The 11,584-nt window shown below is 35.8% G+C and overlaps 1 protein-coding gene across 1 annotated transcript; it reads left to right on the top strand.

Annotated features, from left to right (window-relative positions):
- Nucleotides 1-258: 258 nt before the first annotated feature.
- Nucleotides 259-9,794, top strand: LOC18430299 (ATP-dependent caseinolytic (Clp) protease/crotonase family protein). The gene is made up of 9 exons (XM_006840458.4): nucleotides 259-616; nucleotides 1,170-1,271; nucleotides 2,466-2,588; nucleotides 6,487-6,546; nucleotides 7,101-7,197; nucleotides 7,611-7,684; nucleotides 8,731-8,784; nucleotides 8,921-9,004; nucleotides 9,431-9,794. Exons 1-9 carry the CDS (start codon nucleotides 353-355, stop codon nucleotides 9,524-9,526), a joined length of 954 nt encoding a protein of 317 aa, XP_006840521.2. The 5' UTR covers nucleotides 259-352; the 3' UTR covers nucleotides 9,527-9,794.
- The last annotated feature ends 1,790 nt before the right edge of the window (nucleotides 9,795-11,584 follow it).

Here is an 11,584-nt window from a genome sequence, read left to right as displayed (position 1 = left end):
TTGAAAAACAGACGGTGGTGGGCACATAGCCAACATGGCACTTGGGTCGTCTCGTTTTTGAAGTGTTTCCTCCTCCTCTCTCTTTGACTGTCCATCATTTTCTTAGACGGTGATTACACTAATGGCCATAAATTTTCTATGCTCGTACCGATCACAGGATATATATTCTTTCCCTTCATCTAAATTCTGAAGTCATGAGAGAGAGAGAGAGAAAGACCTACTGATAATAAGGGACACGTTCTAGAGAGAGAGAGGAGAGAGAGAGAGGCAACAGTGTTCGGGGTCGGGTCTGGTCGGTGTTAAGGCTTTAAGCTCATCAGGAGAGAGAGAGGAGAGGAGAGGAGAGAGAGAGATGGCGTGTGGTAGTGTCAGCTGTTGTCTGAATGGAAGCTCTTCACTGCGATTATCAGTGGCCTCTTCTTCTTCTACGAAGGCTTTCAGCAAAAGAATGGCTTCGATTCCTATCCCACCATTGAACCCAAAAGACCCATTTCTCTCTAAACTTGCATCTGCTGCTTCCATCTCTCCAAACCTTATTCAACCCAATAAAAATGACGATACCCCACCATTTCTCGACCTCTTCGATACCCCCAAGCTCATGGCTACTCCTGCTCAGGTACCATTTCTTACTTCTACAGATAAAGAAATTCAATTTTTCTGTGGGTTTCTTTTTGGGTTGCTTAGAGGGGTCTCGTGGGTTCATCTGTATTTTTCTTTCTTTTTTTGGAAGTTAATTATGTTTTCTCTTTCACCATTTTATTTTGTTTTATTTTTTATTTTTTTGATCAAATCCTTTGGATGTATAGCTGATTGGTTTTCTCACACAACATATTGTGCTTGTGGAAATTTGATGTATCTTTCGATGATTTTTCTTTTATGCTGTTGAAGAAATGGATTTTGCAGTTCTAATTTCTTGATGGTTTTCCTTATTGCGTGAGCTATGTGGGTTTCTTCTCAGCAATGCTTTCCTGGATTCAATGTCATGAACTTTTGATAGCTTTCATTCTTGTTGTTATTGTGGAAATTTTCATTGCATTTCTTGATTATCTTAGTCTTCTCATTCACGGAAGCTTCCTGGTTTTTAATGTTCTTGTTCTCGTTGAAGCTTCCTTAGTTTGTTGGATATTTACTTAATTTGTTTTCATTCTTTCGTTCTTTTCATGGTCTAGGTGGAGCGGGCTGTTTCTTACAATGAGCACAGGCCGAGAAAGCCTCCTCCTGACTTGCCTTCTTTGCTTCTTCATGGCAGAATTGTGTACATTGGCATGCCGGTAATATTTTCGTTCCTCCTTCTGTTTATGGTAAACTAATTAGTTAACTGCATTTGTTTACCTGCCCTTCTTCAATGTTACATATGGTCGTTTGAAAAAAAAGAAAAATCTAATTTGCTCAGTTCAACAATCATAGGTACAAAGTAATCTGGGATTTCTGGTTTAACGAGCTGAGTGCTAGCATTGTGTCTCCTCAGTTTAACTCTTGTGAAAAATCTCAAATTCAGAGCGACTAATCTTCAGAATCTAACCAAACATTTGTGTACCACCAGGGGGAATAATCCTACTGATCAACTAGACAATTATGTAGTTAACTTCAATTTTTATGGATGGCATTTATTCGTGGTCGTTGATTTACTACTTTAAATTTGGTTGCAATCGTCATGTCGCGTTTGATGGTTTTGTTATGAGTGAATGAGACTGAATGGATGAGAGTAGAGTATGACAAATGTCAATATCCATGAAACATTGCTGTGTTTGCATATATAATAGCACTGCAAAAAGAATTATAAGTGTCAGAGATCTCTCATGCCTGTATGTCCTTATTTGGATAATACTGTTCAAAGTTGCTGGAGGAAAGACTTGGGTCTTGCCCAAGATGGCTTGGCTCCTTGATGAGTTTCTGAGCTGATGCTAGCCCCAGTTATTTTTATTTTTTCTAAACCTTTCAAACACTATACAGCTAAGACCTAGCTTGGGAACATGCTGAGTTCTGAGTTGAGTTTTAGTTTTGAAACAATGATTCACTATACATATTATTATATTTTAATTACAGTATACCGTGCTAAATTACTTCCCAAATGATATCTTAGATTAATATAGAAAGTATATATATATATTTGTGACAGTATGATTAACTTCCTCATGAAATCTTGAGTCTTAGTTTGCTTCTTTTTTAAAAAAAATAATTGTTGAATGTTGGTTGGTCATAGTTGCTTTAACACTCCAGTTTAGCACACTTTTCTATTGTCTGAGGAGCTATTTGTGTGTCAGTTGACTTATGCTTTTGTTGTCCTTTTGTTTTTAATATTTTGTTTGCTGAGATTTCAATAGCTTAATTATTGGTCTTGACTTGGTAATATTTGAATCTTGATGTTTGCTGCTAATATGCTTGCGGAATATTTGCTGCTTCCATTCTTTTGAATGCATAAAGTCCTCTTTGGATTCATGATTATCTTTTTCTTTTATTTTCAGTTGGTACCAGCTGTCACTGAGCTTGTAATTGCAGAGTTAATGTACTTGCAATGGATGGATCCAAAGCAGCCAATTTATATCTATATCAATTCAACTGGAACAACACGTGATGATGGTGAGACGGTATGCTCTTTCCCTTTATTTTTTAACCTTCTTGTATTTCTTGAAGACAAAGGTTTGTTTGGCATTGTTATATTTTATATTTGGATGTCATTAGTGGAATACTTGATTTAATATGTTGCAAGATTTCATTCTTTTTCATGTTCTATCTCACTTAATACAAAACGTTGGCCTTTGGTGTTGAACATCCTATCATGCATGTAGGTGTGTGCATGCTTATGTGGATGCATTTACTTGTGCCTTTAATTTGTGGAACTAGGAATCATTTGCCTACCAAGAAGAAAATTTGGAAGATCTCTGGGGTAGATTGCAAAAGTTTGTAATTTCCTCGAAGTTCAAGAACTTGTTTATTAGGTATTTATTGTTCTTGAACTAGAAACCAAGGCTGATATTAACAATAGGTGTGAGTAGGCTGTTGAGGATGTGATCAATAAGTGGATGTCACCTGATTTACTAAAAGCAGGATTAATTTTATGGAGATTATGTTAGCCTTGCTACAGGCCCTGTGGATTGAGAGAAATAATGAACTTTCAAGATTATATAACATAATGTAAGTTGGTTGTTCGATAAGATAAAGTCGATTGTGATATCCTGGGCCAAATCGAGAGATCAGCTTCAGGGGATTTGGGTGACTGATTTTGAAAACCAGTGACCACATATTGTGTGGAACAAAGCACAATACAAAATGGATTCCTCCTAGCCATGAAGTCTTAAAATTAAACTTTGATGGCTGTTCTTGAAGCATTCAGTCCCTATCGGAGTTGGTGGGGTCCTGAAAGACCACCAAAGCACGATGCCTATAACTTATTCAGGACCAATCACGACGTGTTATTTTGACAAGGCGGAAGCTCAAGCTTTCCTCATTGGGCTTCACAATATCCAATCGGATTGGAAAAGCATCGAGATTGAGGGGGACTTAAAAATGTAATCTTTTGGACTAAAAGGGCATACACACATCTTTGGAGGATCGTGAGTATTTTCGCAGAATTATGGCGATGTGCAAAAATCTGAATGTTTCTTTTCATTATACCTGGAGAGCAGCTAGTGAGGTCACAGACCAATTGGTAGTCAAGTAACCAAGATGTCGATCCATGGCTTATCAGTTTATTTCTGATCTATAACGTGTTCTCAATCCGTCTTGTCAACATGCATTTTATATGAAAATTAAATTATGTAGAACTTATATAACTGAAAAAGCCTCTTGCCAACATCAACTTTGTAAGCATACATCACATATGACAACAATACATTCCTATTTGATCTTGAAAATGATATTACATTGATTGGTTTCTATCTTTTATGTGTACATTTCTCTTTTTCATATGCCTTGTATTACAACTTTTTTTTGATCAATAAGACCTTTCATTTGTGAATTATGGTGATAATGAAACGCAAATAGAGAAAAAATATATAAATGCTATTACACTGGAATGGACAAATATCTTTTGTTCAGAGAGACCTTATTAAATAGCACTTCAGCTTGCATTCGGTGTTCTTATGTTTTGAGTTTTTACCTCTGGAAAATGGCTATTGGGCAAAATGATATGCTTATGTTATTTGAATCTTTGTGGTTACATTGCTACTTGAAACCAAAATACTTTGGGGATTGTGCCCCCGAGGCGATCGAATTTGGTTCGTGTAATTTTGTATATTTTATTTTGTTTTGAAGTTGTGATTGTGGTGTTTATGAATGTTGAGTGCCAGTTTTAAAGTAAAGGTCACTGTCTGAGAGATGGAGCTGTGGATATAGAGTAAGAATTACAACACATTTGATGACTTATATAAATGTCATGGGTAATTAATTCAAGTTTCATTTTCTTTGTAAAAATAATCCAAGTTTCCTAAAGTGCAAGGTGCACTATTTTATCCTCACCATTATAGAATTGATCCACTTTCCCTGGTGGCGTGCTCATTAAAACAAAAAGGTTTCCCTGATCATGCATATTGGAAGATAAAAATTATTTGGTCTTCATGACTGCAAAAATAATTTAGTCCATACTGCTTGCTCTATGTTCTATATAGGATGGTTATATCAAAGGTAAAATTCACTTTCTTACAAAAAGTATTTGGTCTTCATGACTGCAAAAATAATTTAGTCCATACTGCTTGCTCTATGTTCTATATAGGATGGTTATATCAAAGGTAAAATTCACTTTCTTACTATCTTTCCCAAAACGACCCAATGATTTTGATATCCCTCAATACTGCAAAAAGATCATGAAGAACATTGGAGTTGTGAATCAGTATGGATGGAGGACAGATATTTATGTTTTCTTAGGAATGCAAAGCAAGGGACAAGAATGATAGTATCATGATTCCTAATAGAGGCACAGGAGGGTCATGTTGCCAAAAATAAAGGTAAAAAATATGTCTGGGGTTTAGTTACTTTAGTATCTCACTGTAAGAAAATGAAAGAAATGAATTCACCTCAATGCTCATAGGCAACCTTTAGATGTGTGGAAGTAAATGATTGACCCTGATCAGTTGTTGTGGCCCAATTAATGGAATTATTTTGTTGTAGTGAGAGACTCTGGACTTCGATCCATCAACTGTTAACATGGTTGTGTTTAGCATATGAGTTGATGACAAAAGCGCATGTATAAAAATTGTTTTACTTGAACATATCTTTTAGGGTGTAAAATTTGGAACCAAAAAAAAAAATCCAGTTGCTGTTTCTTTTCAAGGGATTCTCAAAGATTCACAGAAGGTAAGTTCTAAAATTCCATGGGGGTTGTTCAGGTTTGGTGCATTTTTCTGTGAGAAAATATTCTTGCTGTCACCATGATCAAGGACAAACCTGCTCATTGAACCTCTGCAGTCAGAAGTTGAAGTCAAATTCTATGGCCTTTCCTAGATGATCTAGAAGAAACTGGATCCATTTTGGAGGCATGTAACCTTCTGGAAGTTCGTCATGCCCATTAGAAACTCCTTCAAACAAGATTACTGAACCACTACATGGGATGTAATATCCAGTGTTTCAAAAAGCGCTAGGCGGCACCTAAGCGGTCGGGGGCGTCCAGGCTGCCCAACGCCTAGGTGGGCACCCAGAACCTAGGTGGCGAATGCTTTTTTTTTTTTTTTTTTGGGTTTTCTCTCCCTAAAATAGCCTCTAATCAATTTAGCTTTCAAATAACCTAAAACTCACAATTTTGCCCCTTTAGTATTAAAAAAATGACCCAAAAATACCCTCAATTTTTGCTCTTGGGCAGGGCGCAGGCCCTGGGCGGCCGCCTAGGTAGGTTTAGGCGGGCGCCTAGGCAGGCACCAAGGGACATCTGCCTAGTTTGGCTGCCTAGGCGCTGGGCGGTCCGCTTTTTAAAACTATGGTAATATCTTTGCTGATTGAGATTCCTATTGGTTGTAACTTTGAGTTCTTAATTTCACTTTCTTTATCGTGTTTAATTAGTTGACATTGTTAATCACAACCCTCTACATGCAAAATGGTGAAATTGACTAATGAGTGATCCACATGAAATATATATAAGTAGTTCACAGTTTGTCTCGTATGTTGGAATTTTCATTGGCCATACTTTTTAAGTAGTTCACCTTCTACTTGAGATATGGTTTCCCTTCTTCACATAGTGTGCATGGTTTTGTGTGTCCAGTTATGCATTGATTTGAGTGCTACTTTGTAACTATCCTATGAGGTTGATTTACTTTTCAATCATGGTATTTTCATGGTAATTCATGTTGCACTATGTCTTGTGATTAAGTCGATTGGCTATCTCTATCCATGTTTATTGAATGTATAGCATAAAATGCTAGATTATTTTTCTGTACTTGTCACATTTATTAAAAAAAAAAAAAAGGAAAAAAAAGAAGAAAACTTTGTATTTGTCTAGATATTTAAAGTCATCTTTTTCTCGCAATGTCATAGCCTCATATTGCCGTTGTATTGCAGGTTGGAATGGAGTCTGAAGGGTTTGCTATCTATGATGCAATGATGCAATTGAAAAACGAGGTAGAATCCACTTCCTATTCCCAATTTATGATTTTCTGGTACTTCCTCTGATTTTATTTTCATAGAACATGACTGTCATTTTCTCATTTGTGCACTTATATGAAGTTCTTTGTGGGTTGTGTGTTTATTGGATTTCAAAAAGGCTCAATAGAATAGTGAGCATAAGAAGCCATCTAACCATCTAAAAAAGTAGGTAATCTTTTATTGAACCTTGCAAGCGGATTGTTAACTAGGTAGTATGAAGCTGCGTAATATTATATAGGGGAACACTTCAATAGACTATCAGCTTGTGCTCTAACTTATCGGCTACATAAGCTCAGTGTGGTGTACTTCGTTGCTCGGTGAGGGAAGGGAGACTGATGGGTATATTATTCAGCTATTTTTTGTGGATAAGAGTACTGATTGTACAATAAATAATCCTGATAACTTATCAGGCTTGCTTCTAAAATAAATAAATACATTCATGCTTCCTTGCCTGACATAGCATCTCTGAATTTTGGGTCTAAATTCTGCTTGAATCTTATCTGTTCCCAATTGTTTTATGCGGCATACAGATCCAGACAGTTGCTGTTGGAGCAGCCATTGGTCATGCATGTCTACTTCTTGCTGCTGGAAGAAAGGGTCGTCGCTATATGATGCCACATGCCAAAGGTTTGTTCTTTTTATCACTTTCATGTACGAGATATGAAAAGCTAATTCGGTCCATACAATCTTGGAAAAGTACGCAAAGGGTCTATCGCTTTGTTATCATCTGTTCCTTCAACAGATGGCAATGGAAAGAGATTGGGTATCCAGATCATGTTCATGGACTATATATGAGGAAAATACTGTCCATTGAGTCATCCCTGTCCACTGAAAGGATGGTTCGTTATGGAGATCTATAGAGAGTTGGACCACCATTGGGGGTCTCTATCTGTTTTAGTGGGTTCCACTCTTTTCATTACCAACATAATGGACAGTGATAGCCCAATGGACTATGGTTTCTTTAGTAGTCTATAGGATTGCAATGCACTTTTGTTAGCGTTTATTCCTCATTTGAAGTGGGGAGTTGTCATTGGTTTCAGCCATGATTCAACAACCTCGTGTTCCATCATCTGGGCAAATGCCGGCTAGTGATGTCATCATTCGAGCAAACGAGGTTTGTTCATTCACTATTTTCCTAATATCAAGATCCTTCTAAGAGTAAAGTTTGAAATTGCCTCAAGTTTGGTTAGCTGTAACATCAAAAAGTTACCAAGTTTTGGGCTAAAACTAGAACGAATACAGTATTGCCATTTCAAGTGATAGGTTTACTACGAAATTGGGTTGATGACAAAATAGTCCTCATGTCATGTATATTGTGGCAGGTTTTGCCTCAATGGAAAAAAAAAATGGATGGACAATAAGCACATATGAAAAGGCTGTCTATGTAACCTGTACTTGAAAAAATAATCTTCAATGTTCCATCTCAAGCTGGAGGCAACAAATTTGTACAGCTAAAGGAGTTCAGTCTATAAGCAATTACTCAATATGCTAGCGTGCTATATTTCTAATTCAATGTGAAGCATTATATTCTAGGCAAGATTAATTTTCTCTCTAATGTTCCAGAGCTATATTGTGTTGAGAAATGAAAATTCACCTCCTGAATGCTTTAGAAAATGGGCCAATTATTAGTGGATTAAAGTATAAAAGAACAAGTATACATGAGAGACTGTCTCTGTGCTTAGCTCTTAATATAAGGCCATTTTGGTACATGATTAGGTGTCTCTAACATGCATGTAAAGTACTTAATTTTCAAGACCATGGTTAGAGAGTTACATGATTAGGTAGTAATATCCTCATTACTCTTTATTGTTTTATCAAGCAACCATTGTCTATCAATCGCAGTTAGGGGTAGATTTCTAAAGCTTCCTTACATATGGGGAGGACTTATCCAGAAATCTCCCTGGCTTTCCAAAACTTACTAAACCGACGTGTGTATGTCCAAATAAATGCTATCATTATTAAGCATTAAGAATTTGATTGCTTAGTAGTAGCAGAGCTGAACCTATGTTTAATCAATGCAGCCAAAGTACTTTGTACTTTTGTAACTGCCTCATGTGTGATTCCAGATGTTGCTGGGGGACTTTTATATACTTTATTGGGGTATTAAAAATAACTCTTTTTTCAGATTTTGCGCTTCATATATTTTCCATCATTTTGCAGGTTATAAACAACAGAGACACACTTGTTAAACTTATAGCAAGGCACACTGGAAATGTAAGCATTGTTTTGTTTTTTTTTTAAAAGCACATATTGACTTATTTTTCTTTATCATCTCTATTGACGATTTCTTGTAATCATTTCTCTGTCTTCTGATTCTGCCCGAACTCTCTGTTTTCCTTTCTTCCTTCAGTCAATTGAGACAATATCTCAGGTGATGCGACGACCGTTTTATATGGATTCCATTAAGGCAAAAGAGTTTGGAGTCATTGACAAGGTACATGTTATTTGAAATGGCTCCTCAAATGTTTGTGAAGCCCAATACCCATAAATGATACAGGCTGGCTTTTTTTATCTGACAAAGCATCTAACAATAATGTTTGGATAACCCCAGACCTTTGGGAATCTACTTTTTAAGATATGTCCCTTGAACTTTCTTAACCATTGGTTTAGTCTTTATCTTGTTCATTTCTTTGTGTGCAAGCTCAGAATGGTACAGACTACTAGTTCTTGGTTGTTTTATTTTATTCCTTTAGGATGATACTACAAAGAGGCTCGCAGTTTCTATTCATAGTAGTTTCATTTTCCATTGCTTCAAGATTGGCTGTTATGTTAGTATTTGCTGTTTTTATAATATCCGTGCAAATTATTACCGGCTTATCTCAGTGAGATATTGACAAACTGGTAAATTTGTGGGGTTCAGATCCTTTGGCGTGGTCAGGAAAAGATCATGGCCGAAGCTGCGTCGCCAGATGAATGGGACAAGATGGCTGGTGTTAGGGTTGCAGATGGAATATAATTGTTTCATTTTCATGACTTCTGTAATATTTTTCTCCTTTTTTTTTTTTTTCTTTCATTTAGGTTAGAAGTCAAGTGCGCTTCCTCAACTGTGACTTTTTTTTCCTCTGTAATCATAGCAATTTTCGGTATAACTCGAATGAAGAAAAGTATATGGAAGATTATACACGTTGAGTTTGGATTTGGTTATACTTTGCCACTTTCTTTGTAACAATTATGTCTATGGTGGATCTTCATGTCATTTAGGTCAAACAAGAAAGATTGCTGTTTTTTGAGGCTTGTACTTTGCAGTGCTATGTTTACATGGGTAATTGTCTCTATAAAGAGACTATTTATCTTTTATAAATGAAGGTCACAATAATTCTACACTCTCAAATTGAATGGTTTGGGGTGAGTAACGAAAGTCTGAGATTTTTTTATTTTTTTTAGACTTTGTGTCTATTCAACGTATAGTGTGGTTGAGGGAGATCAAGGGTTCAAATCCTTGTGGTTTCTCCCAAAAAACCAAATAAGACTGACCTACTCCGTTTTATCATCAAGTTCGATTTCTACTATTCCCAAAAAAAAAGAAGAAGAGTACCTACATCTACCTAGGATACATGTATGCATTATTATTAATAACTAAAGGGTGTGGTTTGTATGAGGTTGCAACCTTAAACAATCCAATTAAGGCACACCTCTAAATATTATCATAACATGTAATTTTGATGTAAAAAATTATTAGGATTATCTCAAAATCTATTTTCATATCTAATTATAAAATTTTAAACCTGAAAATACGGTTAAAATCAATTAGATCAATAAACATGTGAAAATATTGAAAATGGACGGTCTAGATAATGTGTTGCAAGATGCATTATTTTTATGACTCAAAATCTTTTTTTTCATATTCATACGTCTAGTTGTCGAGATGATCAATTAGAGAGTTTTTCGACATCAAAACAACTTTTTCTGATAGATTTTTGGGGTGCATCTATAATTCTATATTTTAAAGTTGCAACCTTGCATAAACTTTTTCTATAACTAAATAAGTGAAGGGTTTGTATACAATAAGCTCACAGAAATGTCCTACAGTTTAAAATCAACCCAATTGGTCCGACATTAAAGTTCTGTATGAAACTTGAACACTCAAAGAATATTTTTTGTAATAAAAAATCACACAAACTTATATTAGAAGTGGGCTTGTCCATTTGGATTGGGCCATCACATTGCTTGAGATGCAAGTGAAAAAATCAATTTTAGTAGTAGTTTTATCAGGTGTCCAAAAACTCTCAGTCATAATAGAACTTAAATCGCCAAGTTCAAGAGTTAACTTGAAAAACTTATTGAAAAGGAAGGTATTCATGCATAAAGTAAAAAACAAAAAGAAGATCAAGGTAATATAGCATAAAAGAAAGCAAGATTAGGAAAAAAATAGATTTATGTTGAAATCAACCCAATATATATTAAATGATTATCAGTCCGCATCTTATACATATATACAGAGTCTAGTTTCTGATGTTTGCCCTAATATTTGCGTTTAAAAGTGAATAAGATTTTTGTAATAGTAACTAAACCATTGGTTTGCATTAATCTCATAGAAAATGAATAGGAATGCAGGATTTAGCGCATGAAAGTTAAACTTCACCCTAATATTTTGTCCTCTCCCTTGTCTGAGGCAATGTTTTAGAAACTGAATTGGCCAGGTGGATCGGCCTAAGTTGAACCGATTCGAATTAGCAATCGGAATGGGCTGAATTGATGAATAATTACCACAAAAAAACCAATACAAAGATATAATCGAGCAATTCCTGTGGGGCATAGACCCGCAGCACCCAACCACTGAATATGATCCAGGTTGATGAATTCCTATCTGGAAATTTAAAATACTGTATGAAAGCATTACTCCAAAACAAGGTTGGATAAGTTTTATACACAACTGGTATAAAGGTCATATTAAGAAAAGATAATTGTTCAGAATGGGGTTGGGGTCGTGGTGGTAGCATCACTTATGCCCCAGTTGAAGTCTAAACTTTCATTTTCACCTACTGCATTAAACAACTACTAACGATTTCAAAAA

This window comes from Amborella trichopoda, chromosome 2 (genome assembly GCF_054954075.1).
Source record: "Amborella trichopoda isolate Santa Cruz 75 chromosome 2, AtrichopodaSantaCruz75HAP2 v2.0, whole genome shotgun sequence".
NCBI lineage: Eukaryota > Viridiplantae > Streptophyta > Magnoliopsida > Amborellales > Amborellaceae > Amborella > Amborella trichopoda.
This window is presented reverse-complemented; position numbering and strand designations above follow the sequence as displayed.

What these genes read in the sequence shown, in the direction of transcription:
- LOC18430299 (XM_006840458.4), top strand. Translation starts at nt 353, where the DNA reads ATGGCGTGTGGTAGTGTCAGCTGTTGTCTGAATGGAAGCTCTTCACTG. An exon ending in TTGTGTACATTGGCATGCCG is followed by an intron (nt 1,272 to 2,465) that starts GTAATATTTTCG and finishes TTTTATTTTCAG; the next exon opens with TTGGTACCAGCTGTCACTGA. An exon ending in AGTTTGGAGTCATTGACAAG is followed by an intron (nt 9,005 to 9,430) that starts GTACATGTTATT and finishes TGTGGGGTTCAG; the next exon opens with ATCCTTTGGCGTGGTCAGGA.